The following is a 20,070-nucleotide window of genomic DNA, read 5'->3' as shown; positions in this document are numbered from 1 at the left end:
GATGGGCTCGATAAAGGACAGAAATGGCATGGACCTAACCGAAGCAGAAGATATTAATAAGAGGTGGCAAGAATACACAGAAGAACTGTACAAAAAAGATCTTCACGACCCAGATAATCACGATGGTGTGATCACTGACCTAGAGCCAGACATCCTGGAATGTGAAGTCAAGTGGGCCTTAGAAAGCATCACTACGAACAAAGATAGTGGAGGTGATGGAATTCCAGTTGTGCTATTTCAAATCCTGAAAGATGATGCTGTGAAAGTGCTGCACTCAATATGCCAGCAAATTTGGAAAACTCAGCAGTGGCCACAGGATTGGAAAAGGTTAGTTTTCATTCCAATCCCAAAGAAAGGCAATGCCAAAGAATGCTCAAACTACCACACAGTTGCACTCATCTCACATGCTAGTAAAGTAATGCTCAAAATTCTCCAAGCCAGGCTTCAGCAATATGTGAACCGTGAACTTCCTGATGTTCAAGCTGGTTTTAGAAAAGGCAGAGGAACCAGAGATCAAATTGCCAATATCCGCTGGATCATGGAGAAACCAAGAGCGTTGCAGAAAAACATTTATTTCTTCTTTATTGAATATGCCAAAGCCTTTGACTGTGTGGATCACAATAAACTGTGGAAAACTCTGAAAGAGATGGGAATATCAGACCACCTGACCTGCCTCTTGAGAAACATGTATGTAAGTCAGGAAGCAACAGTTAGAACTGGACATGGAATAACAGACTGGTTCCAAATAGTAAAAGGAGTTTGTCAAGGCTATATATTATCACCCTGCTTATTTAACTTCTATGCAGAGTACATCATGAGAAACGCTGGACTGGAAGAAACACAAGCTAGAATCAAGACTGCCGGGAGAAATATCAATAACCTCAGATATGCAGATGACACAACCCTTATGGCAGAAAGTGAAGAAGAACTAAAAAGCCTCTTGATGAAAGTGAAAGTGAAGAGTGAGAAAGCTGGCTTAAAGCTCAATATTCAGAAAACGAAGATCATGGCATCCGGTCCCAGCACTTCATGGGAAATAGATGGGGAAACAGTGGAAACAGTGTCAGACTTTATTTTGGGGGGCTCCAAAATCACTGCAGATGGTGACTGCAGCCATGAAATTAAAAGACGCTTACTCCTTGGAAGGAAAGTTATGACCAACCTAGATAGCATATTGAAAAGCAGAGATATTACTTTGCCAACAAAGGTTCGTCTAGTCAAGGCTATGGTTTTTCCTGTGGTCATGTATGGATGTGAGAGTTGGACTGTGAAGAAGGCTGAGTGCAGAAGAATTGATGCTTTTGAACTGTGGTGTTGGAGAAGACTCTTGAGAGTCCCCTGGACTGCAAGGAGATCCAACCAGTCCATTCTGAAGGAGATCAGCCCTGGGATTTCTTTGGAGGGAATGATGCTGAAGCTGAAACTCCAGTACTTTGGCCACCTCATGCGAAGAGTTGACTCATTGGAAAAGACTCTGATGCTGGGAGGGATTGGGGGCAGGAGGAGAAGGGGAGGACAGAGGATGAGATGGCTGGATGGCATCACTGACTCAATGGACGTGAGTCTGAGTGAACTCCGGGAGTTGGTGATGGACAGGGAGGCCTGGCGTGCTGCGATTCATGGGGTCGCAAAGAGTCGGGCATGACTGAGCGACTGAACTGAAATGAACTGAACAGGGTAACAGGGGCTTTCCCAGTGGCTCATCTGGTAAAGGATCTGCCTGCCAATGCAGCAGGCTTAAGAGACGTAGGTTCAATCCCTGGGTCCGGAAGATCCCCGGAGAAGGAAATGTCAGTGTGCTCCAGTATTCTTGCCTGGAAAATTCCATGGACAGAGGGAACCTGGTGGGCTACAGTCCATAACGTCGCAAAAAGTCAAACACAATTAAGCAGGCATACACGAGCATACACACAGCCATACACAGGATGTAACTATTCAACATTTATGATAAAAGATGCATTAATGAATTATCAATCTTTTTTTTAATAACTGGAAATAGGAAGATCATAGATAATTTAATACCATTTCCCCAAAACTCTCAATATTATGCCAAGAAAATATATAATTCCTAATTAAGGTAAGACTATCCAATCAGCCAAACAACATTCATAAGGAACTTTACAAAGAAAAACCATTAATTAGAGAAGAGGAACAATGGACGTGAGTACTGAGAGGTTTAACAGAAAAAAATACTGAGTGTTTACAGACAAAAGAACCAATAGAGTACTTTTCCCAATCTTTGTCAAGTCGATAAATAAAAAAATGATATAGACAATCTGAATGTAATAAAGTTAATGCTTATTATACTTTATCACCTACAAAAAGAGGATGTCTTGACTATATTTCGATCATTTGTGAAATATTCACTACCAATCAATCATAGATCAGATCAACTCAAACATTCATTGACAGAAAAAAGAGTAATTATTTAGTAGTATATACAATGGTGTAGTCTACGACATGAACAAAAATGAACACACACACAAAACATGGAAAAGCCAAACATAATGAGCCGGACTCAAATGAATATATAATATGTATGTTTCTGTTCATACAGAGTTCAGAGTTCAAAAAAAGCAAAATTACTCTATGAGGTCAGGTGAATACAACAACTTTAGAAAGAAGGGTGGGGGCCATGGACTGGAAGGGACTGGTGAAGGGATTTTCAGAGTGCTAACAGGATTCTGTTGATCCGTATTGGTCACAGGGATGTGTTCATTGTGGGATAATTCATGTCTACATGTTTCTATATAATTCAATTATTAAAAACAAACTTGGGTTTCACACAGCCAAGAAAACCATAAACAAAATGAAAAGAATGGGAAAAAATATTTGCAAATGATGCAATCAACAAGGGATCAATTTCCAAAATATACAAATAGCTCATTGAACTTAACAGCAAAAAAAAGCCAACTCAATCCAAAAATGAGCAGAAGACCTATACAGACATTTCTACAAAGACATATAGATGACACATGAAAAGATGCTCAACTTTTCTAATTATTAGAGAGATGCAGATCAAAACTACAATGAGGTACCACCTTACAACAGTCCTGGCCATCATTAAAAAGTCTACATATAACAAAGGCTGGAGATGGTGTAGAGACAAGGGAACCCTCCTCATTGCTGATGGGAATGTAAGTAGGTGCAGCCACTGTGGAAAACTTTATGAAGGTTCCTTAGAAAACTAAAAACAGAGCTACCATATGATCCAGCAATCCCACTCCTAAGCATGTATCTGGACAAAACTATATTCAAAAAGATACATGCACCCCAATGTTTATAGCAGCACTATACACAACGGCCTAAAGCTTTTAAAAACTTGTTTAATAAACCTGAATATTGTTTAAAAAGACTAGCACAGAAGCAAAGAAATCGGGAGCTCTCGAGCACTGCTGGATAGGATGTAAAATGGTACTTTGGAAAACAGTTTGGCAGTTTCTCAAATGTTGTTTAAGAGTTACCACGTGAACAAGCAACCTACTCACAACCAAGAGAAATGAGAACACCTCATCTGCACAAAAACTTGTGTTTGAATGTTCACTGTAGCATCATTTATGCCAGCTAAAACGTGGCAACAATCCAAACGTCCGTCAAGTGATGACTGGATAGCCAAAAGAGCATATCCACAGTGGACTATTATTCAGTCGTTAAAAGCAGTGAAGGACTGCTATATGCTATGCGTGCTTAGTCGCTCAGTCATGTCCGACTCTGCGACCCCACAGGCTGTGGCCCGCCAGGCTCCTCTGTCCATGGGATTCTCCAGGCAATACGACTGGAGCGGACTGCCATGCCTTCCTCCAGGGGATCTTCCCAACCCAGGCATCGAACCCAGGTCTCCCGCACTGCAGGCGGATTCTTTACCATCTGAGCCACCAGGGTAGACCTTACATGCTACAATATGGATAAACCTGGAGAACAGTATGCTGAGTGAAAGAAGCCAGTCACAAAAAGAGCACATAGTGTATGACCCCATTGATATGAAATGTCCAGAATCAGCAAATCTGTAGGACAAAAAGTACTAATGGCTGCCCAGAGCTGGAGGTGGGAAAGGTATACGAAGCGAGCATGAGGGTTTTTTCTGGGCAGGGGCGTATTCTGAAATTAGATTGTGGGATACTTGCATCTCTGGTGAATATAATAAAAACCATCTAATTGAACACATGAACAGGGTGAATTTTTGATGAATTATATCACAAGCTACTAAATATATACAGAAGTGCAAAAGAATACTATTCATCCAAATGTGAATCTTCTTTACCCAAAAAACACATACAGTCTCTCTTCTGTCTTACCTTTTAAGGGCATCTTTGAGTTCAGGCACAGAACGAATACACTGAACTGTGGCATTCATGTAACAAGTATTACCCAGGTTTGTCAATCCACATGGTAACTCCATCTGATAAGGAAAAGGATTAAATCAATTTTATAAAATGACACAGCATATATAAATCACTAAACACTTTGAAGCAAACAATTTACCAACTCATACCAATTTATATTCCATGCCAACAATGTTTTATTTTCCTAACAAAAAAAGTTTTACTTGCATCATGCTGACAATCATTTTGTGTTTTAATTCCCTTCTTGAAAATAAAGAATTTTATCAGTCCTGCCTCCTCTGCAGGTTTATCCCTAGAAGAGGGTAACAAAATATATACTGAAATACTTCAAGGAGACTTCCCATGTGGTCCAGTGGCTAAGACTCAGCACAGCCAATGCAGGATACCCGGTTCAATCTCTGGTCAGGGACCTAGATCCCACATGCCCCAACAAAGACCGGGCACAGCCAAAATAAATAAACAAATTTAAAAAAAAGGAAACACTTCCAGAAAATGAATGGTACTATATAAATGCTGGGTAGTAAAAACAATAATAATATTTGACAAGAATGTGTTGGCTAGTTTCTAAACCAACATTGCATTCTTAAATTAAGGATAAACTGTATGTATTTTCACCATGGAAGGTTTTGAGAATTTAAATATCCCAGCATTTAAACTATGTAACTTCTTTAAGCTTGTTTTGACATAAAGTAACAGTAAACACTTTAACAGCACTGTCTGCCAGATGCCTTTATTACAGATATTAATGACTTTGTAATGAACTGTTCAATTAGAAAAGGATCCCATGAGCCAATTTCAAAAACAAAACTTTGGTTTACTGCTGATAACATGCATCCTGATGTCAATTAAATCCTCAAAATGCACAGATGCTACTTTTTGAAAGTCATCTTGCTGTTTCTTAAAAAGTAATAATCAGGTATATAAAACGTGGCATGTCTTACAGCAGATGCTAACTGTTCTTCTGTCATGTCTTCTACAAAGACAGTTTTAGCTGAGGGTTCCTCAGGAAGAGCGTCTGCTGACCCCATCATTAGTACAGTCATTCCCTGTAAAAAAAAAAAAAAAAAATTTCATGAAAACTCAAAAGCTGACCATGTTTATGTTCAAGGAAATAAGTCAGACGCAGAAAAACACATATCACGTGCTTCTGTGTACCAGAAAAGGTCAATCTAAGACAGATTAGTGGTTGCAAGGGCTGAAGATGGGAAAAGAGAATGTCTGGAAATGGGAACGCATTTCTTTCTGGGGTGATGAAAATATTCCAAAATCAGACTGTGGTGAAGTTACACAATTCTGTAAATACACTAAAAATCATGAAACGCTAGCGTGCTGCTTCAGGCCAAAGGTCACCTGCAGAATGCTGGAACGTCTGTATCTCGACTGTGGGAGTGGTGACATGACTGCGTAAAGTTAACCAAATCCATCAAACTCTAAAGTAGGTGAATTTTACTCTCTATATACTATACTATACTCTCTATATACCATATTTTATTTATACCTCAATAAAGCTAAGGTCAAAAACACTGTCACAAAGCTGAGAATGTTTTCAATATCGTCAATCATTCGTATTTAGTGGCATCATTTCTCTCCATAACACACTAAGCAGTGATAATATTCCTATGTAAGTCTATTCTGTAACTGTAACCATTATTTACAACTGAACAGAAAAATCTCCATTGTTGGAAATTATCAAGCCAAATATATAAATTAGCTCAAAATGTCCAATTTTATAATTCTACATGTTATTAACCTAAGGAAATACTGATGTAACATTCCACACAATAGAACAAAGACGACTGTCACCCTAAAACTCCTAATCTTGAAATGTGAACATCGTACTCAGTATCTTAACTGGAAGACATGAACACCTGAGATAAAGAGGGTAGAGAGGTTTAAAAGAGGGGAGAAAAGTCAGAAAAATGTTTTTAAGAAAGGCCAATAAGATAAAAATATCTAGATGAGGATTAAATTAGGAAATAAAAAAGGTCAACAAACTCAAGCCTTATGAGTACCTATGACGATCATTCTATCACCTATTATTTTTACTTATACTTTCTGTAAGATAATAGCAAAGGAGCACCAAGCAATTACTAAAGAATTTTTTTCCAAAGACAACTGTCTCAGGAAAACCAAATAGTTGAAGACTATACTAGCAACAGTCAGCTAGAAAATACAATTGAAAAGAATGAATACCAAAATTATCTAAGAGTAAACATAATAAGAAATATATGTTTTAATAAGAAAACTATAAAGCTTTATATAAAGATATTAATAAACATCTAAATAAGCTGAAGGACACAACAAATTTCTGGACTGGAAAAATTACTATAAAGATGTGATTCCAAATTATTATATAAATTTAATTAAATCCCTTTCTGAGACCTTACAAAATGATTCATTTATGCAATAAACTCATGCCCATGAAAACAGCTAAGAAATTTCTGAAAAAGAAGACTAAAACAATATCTTTAAAATTACTAACAGATTACATATGAAGAATGTTGAAGATAATAATTTAGAAAAATATTCTAGTTCTTTACCTTATGACATGCCATGCCCAAAATGAATTACAAATTGAGGACTTAAATGTAAATAAAATAAAACAATTGTAAAACATCCAAGTTAATTTTTTAAAAAATCTTGCCATTTTGGAAGATTTTTCTAGAATTGACATAAAAAATGAAAGGACTAATGACACTAACTGTGTAAATCCTAAAACTTGCCCATTACGACAATCACAATTTTGACAAACTTAAAAAAAAATCAAGTGTATATGGATACAATAGAAAAATGGGCAAAGCAGAAATCAAAAAAGGCCTAAAATTAATAAATCAAATAAGCTTCTACATTAAGAAGCTAGCACAAGTATATATTAAAATCAAGTGAAAGGAGAAAATAAAGCAAAGAGGGAAAAATCAATAAAATAATAAATGAACAAGCAAAAGTTGACTCTCTGAGCAGGGGAAATCAATGAAACTAAACAACTTCTCCCTAGGTGACACAGACAATGAGCAAGAAAGCACAATTTGCCGCTACGGAGCAGGAGGAGGGGATGTTGAGATGACAGCACTACAGAGTCTAGAATAAAGGTTATTAAAGAGTATAGTATGCCATCAATTCAACAACTGAAACTAAACAGACCAAGTACCTAAAAAACACAAATTACCAAAACTGGTATAAAAAAAAAAATGTAACATCTGAAGAGTCCTACATTTATTAAAGACACTAAATTCTTAAATTAAATGTCTTCCCACAAACAAAGCTCCAAGCCTAGAGAACATCACTGGAGAATTTTCTGCAACAGTTTCAGAATATGAACTCTTTCAGGAAAGAGGGGAGAGAGGACTGCTTCTGACTCATTTGATAAGGCAAACATTACACTGACAGCAAGACTCAAAGACAGTCCAAGAAACTACAAACCGTATTTTTCACACAAAGAAACACAAAAATGATTTTAACAAAATACTACCAGTAGAATCTGAATTATATTTAAAATAAAACACATTAAGATTGGTTAACTATTCAAAAAAGGAAGTATAGTTCACTGCATTAAGAAATTAAAGGATAAAAAAATTAACATTTCAAAATATATGTAAAAAGTATATGACAAACTCAACTCACATTCATGATAACTTTCTACAAACTAGAAACAGAACTTTCCTTAACCTGATAAACATCTATAAAAAACCTATAAATAATCTGTAAAACAAGGGACCAAAAATCTACAATGGGTAAAACTCAAGAGCAAAGAATATTACCAGGGATAAAGAGGAACAGTTCATTTTGATGAAAGGTCAACTCATAGAGCTATTAACAATCCTATACATGTATGCACCTAAAAACAGACAAAACTAAACTACTACAACTGAAAGGAGATATAATCAAATCCACAAGAGCTGGAGATCATGACACATTTAATAAAAGACACAGATAAAACATCAGTTAGGATAGAAAGAACATGAAGACTATACACCAACTTGACCTAACTGGCATTTACAGAACATTTTACCCAACAATAGCAGCATATCTTATTTTTTCAAGAGCACAGAAAACATTCAAATGAATGGAGTAAAACAAGTTGTCAACAAATTTCAAAGGATGGAAATAACACTGGATATGTTATGTGACCATGACAGAATCAAATCAGAAATAAGTAACACAAACATATTAGAAAAAGCCCCATATAATTGGAAATGAAATACAGTTCTAAACAATCCATGGCTCAAAAAAGAAATCACAAGGTATATTAGAAAGTATTTTAACTGTATAATAAAAACACAGCATATATAATAAAAACACAACCACTAGATTCAGCTACAAATGCTTAAAGAAAAATTAGTAATAATAGTTTTAAATGTCTATAAGAAGAAAATAGATTTTTTTAAAAGAAAATCAATAATCTAGGCATACACTTTAAAGAGCAAGAAAATGAAGTAACTTAAACTCCAAAGAGAAAAAAATAAGAGTAACTATTAACAAAATAGAAAATGGGTAATATGTAAAATCAGCAAAGTCAAAAACCAAACAGACTTATGATAAATCCTTACCAACACTGATCAAAATATTTTTTTATTAATAACAGGAATAAGAAGGATCATCGATAAATAATGATATAGTAGGATAACTAACAATTATTTCAGACACTAGGAACAACTGTATGTCAATAAATTCAACGTATTTAAAATAAGCAAATTCCTCGAAAGAAGAACATTAAAAAAAATACAAAACATTAAACATTAAAAAAAATTAAAAACATTTAAACAAAATGCAAAAACATTAAAAAAAAAAAAATCAAAATAGCCTGGTGTCTACTAGAGAAACAGTATCAAATTCCCATGAAGAAAACCCAAATCCAGATGTAACGCATTGGTAACTTATTTCAAATATTTACAGAAAATAATACCAATCTCACACCAACTCATTCAGAAAACAGAACTTTTAAATGAGTGTCCCACATAACTCTTGACGACAAAGTGAGGATAATGCAAAACAAAACCACTAATATGCCTCAACACATAAAAATATCTTTTGAAATATGAGAAAACTAAATCCAGCAATAAATAAGAGATAAAGACATCATGATCCAAGTGTGTCTGTCCCAGTATGAGGTTCTCCAAGTGTTGTCTGTGAACCTCCAGGGGTCTCTCAGATCCTTTCACAGAGCCAGTGAAGTCAAAACTATTTCAATAATACCAAGATGCTATTTCCCTTTTTTAAATGTGGTGATAGTATGTGAACCATCAACTTCCAGATGTTCAAGCTGGATTTAGAAAAGGCAGAGGAACCAGAGATCAAATTGCCAACGTTTGTTGGATCACAGAAAAAGCAAGAGAATTCCAGAAAAATATCTACTTCTGCTTTACTGATTATGCCAAAGCCTTGACTATGTAGATCACAGCACACTGTGGAAAATTCTTCAAGAGATGGGAATACCAGACCACCTGACCTGCCTCCTGAGAAATCTGTATGCAGGTCAAGAAGCAACAGTTAGAACTGGACATGGAACAACAAACTGGTAGTTGTGAAAGGAGTATGTCAAGGCTGTATATTGTCACCCTGCTTATTTAACTTATATGCAGAGTACATTATGTGAAATGCCGGGCTAAATGAAGCACAAGCTGAGATCAAGATTACCAGGAGAAATATCAATAACCTCAGATACGCAGATGACACCACCCTTACTGGCAGAAAGTGAAGAGGAACTAAAGGGCCTCTTGATGAAAGTGAGAGAGTGAAAAAGCTGGCTTAAAACCCAACATTCAAAAAATGAAGATCATAGCATCTGGTCCCATCATTTCATGGCAAATAGAAGGGGAAACAATGGAAACAGTGACAGACTTTATTTTTGGGGGCTCCAAAATCACTGCAGATGGTGACTGCAGCCATGAAATTAAAAGACACTTGCTCCTTGGAAGAAAAGTTACAACCAACCTAGACAGCATATTAAAAAACAGAGACATTACTCTGCCAACAAACGTCCATCTAATCAAACCTATAGTTTTTCCAGTAGTCATATATGGATGTGAAAGTTGGACTGTAAAGAAAGCTGAGTGCCGAAGAATTGATACTTTTGAACTGTGGTGTTGGAGAAGACTCTTCAGAGTCCCTTGGACTGCAAGGAGATCCAACCAGGCAATCCTAAAGGAAATCAGTCCTGAATATTCACTGGAAGAACTGATGCTGAAGCTGAAACTCCAATACTTTGGCCACTTGATGAGAAGGACTGACTCATTTGAAAAGATCCTGATGCTGGGAAAGATTGAAGGCAGGGGGAGAAGGGGGCGACAGAGGAAGAGATGGTTGGATGGCATCACCAACTCAATGGACATGAGTTTGAGTAAGCTCCAGGAGTTGGTCATGGTCAGGGAGGCCTGGCGTGCTGCAGTCCATGGGGCCACAAAGAGCTGGACACAACTGAGCGACTGAATGAACAAAGAACTGAGTTATCAAACCATGAAAAGACTTGGAAACTTAAATGCATATTACTAAAGATGTCAATCTGAAAAGGCTACAGACTGTATAATTCCAACTATACGACATTCTGAAAAAGGCATAACTACAGAGACAATAAAAATATCAATAATTGTCAAAGGTAGAGAGAGAGAAACATGTACAGCATAGAGAATTTTTAGGATGGTGAAACAATTTTGTACCACACTACAGAAAACACATCACTATACATTTGTCCAAATCCACAGAACACACAATCCCATGAGTGAACCCTAACAAACCATGGACATTCGGTGATAATGATGTGTCAATGTAGGTTCATCAATTTAACCAATGTGCTACTCTGTGGGGGATGCTGATAATGGAGAAAGCTATTCACACATGAAGGTATAATAAAAATTACAAAGTACCAATTAAGTTAAAAAAAAAAACACACACACTTCTGCATACCAAAATTACTTGATATCTGTCTTCACAATAAGCCTGCATGAATATTTGTGTTGGAAACCTGACTACTTGCCTTTTTTAACAAAATACAGTTTTTACTTAAAACAACTGACAAATTATGGGGTTTTAGACTTGAGTATTTAGTAACATTTTTTCAAAAATGAAGAAACTGAGCTAGTAGTTTCAGGGCAAAGTACTAACAATATTTATAGCTGCCAATGACAAAATTAGAGCTCATCTGTCACTATGCACCTGACAATTTTCTAGAATTAAAGACTTTTCCACTGAGGTTGGTAGTGATATTAACAAATGCCATTTTGAAGAATTATATAATGAAATCCATGAGCATTTCATGAAACTACTTACATGAAAGTAAGATATAAATAACTCAGAAAAACAATTTTTCCAAATGACCAATATATGACGTTTCAAAGTCATTCACAAGTGTAAGATCCATTCTTCAATGCAAAACAGATTTTTAACATACAAAAGGTCACTGATGTGGTTTCTACGACATCAAGTTCAGTTCAGTCGCTCAGTCATGTCCAACTCTTTGCAGCCCCATGGACTATAGCACGCCAGGCTTCCCTGTCCTTCACCAACTCCTGAAGCTTGCTCAAACTCATATCCATCGAGTCGGTGATGCCATCCAACCATCTCATCCTCTGTCGTCCCCTTCTCCTCCTGCCTTCAATCTTTCCCAGCATCAGAGTCTTTTCCAATGAGTCATCTCCTTGCAGTCCAAGGGACTCTCAAAACTCTTCTCCAACACCACAGTTCAAAAGTATCAAACAAACCAATAAACCAACTACCACATGTTGAGTTTTGGTATACTATCAAAGAAGAATGTTCACGATTTTAACTGAAAAGCCATCTCCCTTTTCCAAACATTTAACTATTATGAGACCAGATATCTTACATATACTTCAGCCAAAGCCATGTATCACAACAAACTGAGAATGCAGAAACAAAACTAAAAATTCATTTATCTTCTATTAAGCTAGACTGTCAAGAGACTTGAAAAAATGTAGAATAAGTCCATTCTTTCACTTTTCTTTGCTGTTCTGAAAAATATTTTTTAAAAATGAAATTAACAGGTTAATAGGTTTGTTACTGCTACTTTTAAATGAATAATATTTTTAATTTCTCAGCCTTAATTTTTTTTAACTTTTTATTTTGTATTGGGGTATAGCCAATTGATTAACAACGTCATGACAGTTTCAGGTGAACAGTGAAGGGACTCAGCCATACACATACAAGAATCCATTCTCCCCCAAACTCCCTCAGTCTTAATTTCTAATACAATAAATATTGGTATAACCCATATATATGAAATTTAAAATAATTTGAGGGTATAAAGAGGTCACAAAGATTAAGAAATCTGAGAACAGCATATCAAAAATGCAAGGTTTAATAGTGAAAAACCAATGAGACTAGCCAGATTATCAGAATAAGAGAAAAATATGATCCTTTCAATAAGCAGGAAAAGCGCTTAAAATTCAACAGCCATTCATAACTTAAACGGTCTCAGTGAACTAGTAAGTGACAAAGATATCCACTTCCACCACTTTCTATTCAACACTGTATTAGAAGTGCCAGCAATGAAGTAAGGCAAAAAAAGAAACAAGTCATAAAGATTGGAAAGGGAAAAGTAAAACTGCCTCAATCTGAAAACAGTCATGCTTATGTTCATAGAAAACCCAGTGGAATCTACGAAAGAACTACTGGGAACTAATAAGTGAATCTGGCAAGGTCACAGGATAAATATAAACTATATTTTTATAAACTAGCCACAACCACTGGAAAACAAAGATTTTTAAAGTATTGTTAACAGCCAAGAAATAAGTTCCAGAGTCTAACTAACAAAAACCATACAAGATTCCCATACTGAAAACTTATCTGAGCTAAGAAAACTGGACAACTACACGTTATTTAAGGACTTTGGTACTCGATTACTTTATGATGTTCATTCTCCCCAAACTGAACTGCAGATTCAATGCAATCTAAAACAAAATTCTAGGAGTCCATTTGTAGAACTAATTCTAAAATTATAAGGAAAAGCAAAGGAGCTAAAATAATCTTGAGGAAATAGAAACAACTTGGAGAACTTACACTACCTTATTTCAAAACTTATTATAAAGCTTCAGCAAGCAAGACCACGTGATACAAGATTAATCAAATGTATCAATGAAACGAGTTCAAAAATAGGCCAACAACTGATTTTCAAGAAAGACTCCGAGGCAAATCAATGAGAAAAGGAAAATATTTTCAACATGTGATGCTGGAACAACTGGATAGACAGAAAAAAAAAGCATTAAAAATACATTTTGTGTAATAATTAGGGAATGACAATTAGTGTTCTTAAGATAATACTCACATTTTTCATTTTGATGTTCCCCCAATCATCATCCTGTTTTAAAGACAAATAATAAACATTTAACCATCCCTGTATAATCCAAACATAATCTAAAAATCAAGTAATTTTAGATTTCTACTTCAAAATAAAAATTTTCTGCATGCAGATTTTAAAATTACTGTAATCAAAAATATTTTTTAAAAAAACAAAAACACTAATGCAGCCTTAAAACTAGTAGGTCTAATAACTGTTTAAACTACATAAGATACCATCTAAAAGACAGTAAACTTGGCAGCACAAAGGTACTGAAACACGTGATTGATGCCATATGACAGACGCCAACTTTCTGCATGTTTGGAACCAGCAGAGCTAAAAACAATTTATGTGTTAAGAACAAAGAAGAACCTAGGGAATGAAATAGGTCTACATAATTAGGATGATTATACAACTAATCACCCAAATCAAGAGACTTTGAGAATGCAAGTGCTACTACAAATTATACCAGGAGAGTAAATAAGACCACCCAAGGCAAACTAACCATTACTAATATTTGCTGCGTCCACAAATATTTCTCAGGACCTAAATTTCACACCTATGCATCAATCAATTCACAAATACTTTAACTTTTGTATGTTCATTTAAAGTGTGTTTTCTGAAACGCCCTGATTGGCACAGATATTTTGGCAGCTAAGCCCTTCCTTTCATAGGAGGTCAGCTCCATATCACTCCTTCCTTTCCACAGAAGGTACCAGGCATTCCATATGCTTCCCTTGGGTGGTGCTACTATCTCTTTTTGGACATCCTGCTTCAAAGGGGAAAGTAAGTCCCTAAATCCCTTCTCAATTTAAGGACTATTACTGCTAATCAAAAGGAATGGTAACTATATATGCCCTCTGAGATAATGTACTTCTCCAAGGTCACACAAAGTTGAGAAGTGAACCCAGATCTGCTTGATCTGTAAATTCCATGTTTTTTTGGTCCCTTGTATGTTACTTAAACCTCTCTGATGATCAGTTTCCTCTTTTATCAAATACATAAAATAATTTACTTTCCTCATTTTTAAAAATACATACAGTTGAATATGAAAGAAAATAAAAGAATAAGTATTCTTATACTGTTTTACTGCCCAGTTAACAGGGGTAGCCAATCCTTATCTCGAAAATAACTAGAGCTCTTTAGCACTTCACATCTAATTCTTAAAGAAAACGTATTTTAAAATCTATACTTGCCCAGGATTACAAATAATAATAAAGATAATACCTTTACATCTTTTCTGTGGCCCTTCATCAATGATATTGGTAAGCCTGGACTCCTAACTGAAATCAGTGTGATCACTGTAAGTGAACTAAAGGAAAAATTAAGTTGTATTCATTGATACCATGCATTTAAAATAAACACATTAATGCTGCTTAATAGCAGTGTTTTGAAACAGCTACAGTGTTCCTTTCTTAACATGAATCAGAGTTTTAATCCCATAGACTATATACTGTCACCAAATAAAAATACCTCAAATGTTACATTTTCTGGTGCTAATTATTTTCACAAGTATGTAATGAAAATCTCGACTAAATTTTACCTTCAGTGTTCCTCCTTTCACCATAACTTTCTGTCTGGCCGGCTGGACTCCAGTCAGTGCAAAAAGCTGAGCCTTGAACACCATCGGAGGTTCATCAGTATTCAATTCTACACCTTCAAATTTCTCCTTTCCCCATTTCACAGTAACTGCAAACAAACCATAATTTTGTTTTCATTTACAAAATAAGAAGGCTTAAGATTTAGAAGATCCTTACAACTATTAGGCTAGTTCTTGAACACCAAACTATGTCACTAACCTTTTTACTCAACTAATGCCTACCAAATCAAAAGTGAAGTAAATGCAAAAGATCTTGGATAAAATTTAACTGGATCTAATCCAACTCTCATTTGATAAATAAGGAAACTGAGACTTAAAAGAAACAGACGGATTTATTAACGTCACAAAACTAGTCAGTAAATATTCAAGGTTTCTGAATCCTCCTCCAACAATAGCTGCAAAAAATGACAACACTGAAACACCTCCCAGAACAGAGTAAGGTTCTCAGGCTTCAAAATGTGTTTAACAATCATTAGAATCAGGTAAGGTCTGCTTCCTGAGCAAGAAGTGGTCAAGGAATTCTGTGGCGGGCCAATGGTTAGGACTCTGCTTTCACCGCAGTAGGCTGCATTTGATCCCTGGTTGGGGAACTAAGATCCTACGTGCCACAAGGTGTGGCTAAATTAAAAAACAAACAACAAAAAAAGAGAAAAGTCAAAAATATACCTGAATCATTAAAAACTATAGATATCCTACTTCACAGCCATTCAGATGGCTATTACAAAAATGACACACACAAAGAAAATAACAAGTGTTGGCAGGGATGTATGCAAACTGGAACCCCTGTGCATCTCTATGGAAATGTAAAAAGGTGCCACCACCATGGAAGTACGGCAGTTCCTCAAAAAGTTAAGCACAGAATCACTACTAAACGATCCAGCAACTCCATTTCTAGGTATATACTCAGAAGTATGGAGAGCAGGGAATCAAACTGATATTTACATGCCCATGTTCAGAGCAGCATCATTTAACAATAGCCTAGAAACAGGAGCAACCCAAGCGTCCATCAACAGATGAATGAATGAACACAATGTAGTATATACGTACAATGGACGTTATTCGGCCTTAAAAAATAATGAAATTCTGACATATGCTACCACATGGATGAAACTTGGGAGACATTATGCTAAGTGAAATAAGCTAGATAACAAAAGGATAAGTACTGTATGACTCTATGTGGGGTACCTAGAGTAGTCAAGTTCACAGAGACAAAAAGTAGAATGGTGGTTGCCAGTAGAATGGTGGAGGCTAGGGAGAAATGCAAATGGGGAGTTATTGCTAAATGAGTACAGAGTTTCGGTTTAGGAGCATCAAAAATTTCCTGAGGTGCAAGGTGATGTTTGCATAGCAATGTGAATGCACTCAAGGTCAAAAATTGTACACTTTAAAATGTTTGAACTATTACATATACTTTAGAACACGTTACATACACTTTACCATAATAAAAAATTCAATCAATCTCATAAAATAGCTACTTTTGAAATATGTAAAAATAATCTAGGGAATTCCGTGGTGTTCCAGTGGTTAGGACTCCACGCTTTCAATGCCCAGGGCCTGGGTTCAATCCCTGGTCAGGGAACTAAGATCCCCAAAGCCCCATGGGGCTGCCATTAAATAAGCATACTAACTCAAGGATCTACATAGTTTGTTTCCACTGAAACCTTTATACCTGCTCACAATGAGAATCCCACTACTAGTAGTTGTCTGATTTCTCTGATTACTAAAATCAGAATGTAAAAAAGTGACCCTGGAACATCCCAGGCAATCCAGAGATTAAGGCTCCATGCTTCCACTACAAGGGGCTTGGGTTCAATCCCTGATCAGAGAACTAAGACCTCTCATGCCACGTAGCACCATTAAAAAAAAAAAAGTGTGACCCTGACTCCAAATCCCAGTTCAATCAATGTTAGCATTCATTCAGTGATAAACCCAGTAGAAAGCATTAGGGAGACTGTATGAACTTACAATTTAATAAAGGAAAGACAGAAAAAGGTTAAAATAACCAACAATATAATATGAATATTACAAATGCCAGAGGAACACAAGAGAATGCTTCATGAGTGAGGAAGAACACCCTGGAGAAAGTGATACTACGAGTTACCACTATTGACTCTGAGTCTCAAAGAAGAAATTAGGTGTTAGTCTGAGGATAAGAATAAAAGCATTCCTGGAAAAGACACTCAAAAGCATAAGGCAGCACTGGTATCCTGAGAGACAAATAATTCCCAGAGTTGAAGGGCAAGCAGCTGAAAAAGGAGAAACGGACCAGGGATCAAGTCAGGGAAGACAACTTAAGTCATGTTAAAATGTACAGGCTTTATGTTGTACAAAATGCGCAGCCCCTGAAAGGTTTATAAAAGCCACTTTGGTTTGAACATTAGATCACTCCAGCAGTGGCAGAGAGAATATAGGTTTGAAGAGGGAACAACTACAATCACTGAGATAAGCCAGAAACATAAAACAATAGCACAAACAAAATATGTGAGAGGACAAGATCAAAACAGTATGAGAAATAATGAAGATGAATATATCTGAAATTTAACTATGTCACTGTGGGCAAGGTAAACTTTTCGCTTACCCATAAAGGACAATTATACCAGTACCAAACGATTATGCTGAAGATTAAAACAAAGCAATATGTATAAAAACGTGAGCTTTGCACCAAACACAAACGTATTTACGGCACTTACCCTTCACCATATATGAGACGGACATTTAATTTTTTTTTTTTTTTTTTTACTAAATCTTATGAATCAGTACTTAAAATGTTCTTTTTTTAAATATAGGGCTTTTCACAGAAACTGGAAATAAACAGATTCTCAATATGAAGATGTCAAAGGAAGAAACCTTAGAAATCTACTTCAGTTCCCTCATTTTGGAAATAAGAAAAAGATCTGATTAAATATTTAAGATGTAACTCAATTTTTAAGCTAGGAAGTTTGGTGAGTACAGGCATTTTTCGAGGGGAACAAAGACAGGGATTGGTTTAATTGTGAGCCTACCTGTGTGTTTAAGTATCAGCATACACTGATATTTACCCACCATTACCTAATACCTATTAAATTTTTTATTGCATAAATAGAATATTTCAAGCACCGTTCTACTGTTAATTGTTAAGGCTTTCAGAAAGAGGTTGAACAATCATTAATAAAGCATTCAGGTACACAAGAGTTTTGAGGACATTACTCCGCTGTGGTTTCCCCTTTTGCCTGGTAAAGCAATAAAGCTATGCTTTCCTACTTCATACTTCTCCCCCCAAACAAAAAATCATTATTAAAGTATTTAATTCAAAATCCTAGAATATCAAGAATCCATCTAGAGTTTTAAATATTATTCCTTTGTTTGATGTCATTCTTTCAAAATGCTAAATGTTCACGAAAGGAATTAAGAGTGTCAACCATGGCCAATGAATCACACACCCACAGCCAACTGGAACCACCAGAGGTTTTAGGTGCCATTTTGAATCAAGACTGGGAGACAGCAAGGCCCATTAACTCCAGTAAAACCGTGATCCTGCCTCACACATTGGACTACCATCACGCCAAAGCGGGGAAAAAACTGTCAAACGCCAAGCGAAATGATGCCCTGCCCGCGGATATTTGTATTCCTTCACCTCTCAAAAGCTAACAGTGTGCTTCGGCCGTGGAAGCCCAAAACAATGTTTCACGAAACAAAAACGAAGCAAAACGTAAGCTCGCCATCTGCCTCGGGATAAAACTGAAATTTATACAAAAGGGGCGGTGGCCTCAAGGAGTAAGCCCAGGGAAATCCCAAAAACGTCGGAAGCTAACCTCCCATCCCCGGCCCCTCCATCACTCCCTGGCCCAGGCTTCCCCTCCTGGCCGCCTCCCTCCCGCGGCTACCCCTCGAGAAGCCCGGGAAATGCCACGGCACCTCCAGCCTGGTCCACCCTCACCCCACCCCGCACGCGAGGACAGCGACACAAACTATTCTGCAGAGTCACCACTCTGAGGGGGCCGACGCGAGCTGCTTTCCCACCTCGCCCCTCGCGCCCACCCCACCCACCCGGCGGCGCCGGGGGCCCCCGGCTCGCCTCGCGCCGCAAGGCCCGGGACTCGCGAGGAGAGAGGAAGGGGCGCGGGGTCCCTCGGCGCCGCGGTCTCCCCCGCCCCGTGCTCGGCCGGGAGTCCGCCCCGCAGGCCGGGCCTACCCAGCGGCCTAGCCCCGGGCGGGACTGAGGGCGCGCGGCGAGGAGGAGCTCACCGGAGTAGAGCGGCATGGCGGGGCGCGGGAAGGCCAGGCCTGGCGAGGACGGCGAAGGGAAGGGGCCGCTTAGAAGGTGCGGTGGCGGCCGAGGCGGAGGCGCGGCGGCGGTGGTGGTGGTGGTAGTTGCGGCAGACACGGTGCGACAAGAAACTCATTCAAACCGGCCCCTGGCGATGACGCAGCAGCACGCCGCCCTCCTGCCGAGCCACCGGGCAATTGCGGGGAGGAAGCGAGGCGGGGCCTGCGGGTGGAGAGACCAGGGCGGCGAGGGCGGCGGGAAAGGGGGCGCGCGCGCGGCCCCTTCGCCGCACAGGTGCGCGCGTGCGCACTGCGCCCGGCCTGCGCCCACCGGCTCGGGCACCGCCCCGCCCCGCCAGGCCGCAGAGGGAGCAGCGGGGACCTGGTGTCCCTGCGGCAGCCTATTCAAAAAGTCTTTCACCCCTATTTCCAAATGGCGGGGCGGGTGGGGAGTGTGCAAGCTGCGGCTTTATTCTTTCTACTAAAGGACCCGGGAGAAAAGCCTTGCCCCGCCCCTCAACTTGGTCTCCTTATTAGTGAAAATGTCTAGCCCTCCCTTTCAGGATTTTGCAACAAAAATTAACATCAAGGTACTT

General features: G+C 37.9%; 1 protein-coding gene across 1 annotated transcript in view; it reads right to left on the bottom strand.

Moving 5' to 3' along the window:
- Window positions 1-19,792, bottom strand: part of USP14 (ubiquitin specific peptidase 14) — a 37,468-nt gene extending 17,676 nt beyond the window's left edge. The window contains exons 1-5 of the mRNA XM_027525787.1: window positions 19,454-19,792; window positions 15,173-15,318; window positions 13,618-13,650; window positions 5,285-5,389; window positions 4,296-4,399 (exon numbers count right to left, since the gene is read on the bottom strand). Coding sequence (XP_027381588.1) covers window positions 4,296-4,399; window positions 5,285-5,389; window positions 13,618-13,650; window positions 15,173-15,318; window positions 19,454-19,469 — 404 coding nt within the window. The 5' untranslated portion in view covers window positions 19,470-19,792. The remainder of the gene's footprint in view (window positions 1-4,295; window positions 4,400-5,284; window positions 5,390-13,617; window positions 13,651-15,172; window positions 15,319-19,453) is intronic.
- Between the last annotated feature and the right edge of the window lie 278 nt (window positions 19,793-20,070).

The sequence above is a fragment of the Bos indicus x Bos taurus genome, chromosome 24, assembly GCF_003369695.1.
Source record: "Bos indicus x Bos taurus breed Angus x Brahman F1 hybrid chromosome 24, Bos_hybrid_MaternalHap_v2.0, whole genome shotgun sequence".
Classification (NCBI taxonomy): Eukaryota; Metazoa; Chordata; class Mammalia; order Artiodactyla; family Bovidae; genus Bos; species Bos indicus x Bos taurus.
The sequence above is the reverse complement of the archived record's forward strand: the minus strand, read 5'-3'. Positions and strand labels throughout refer to the sequence as shown.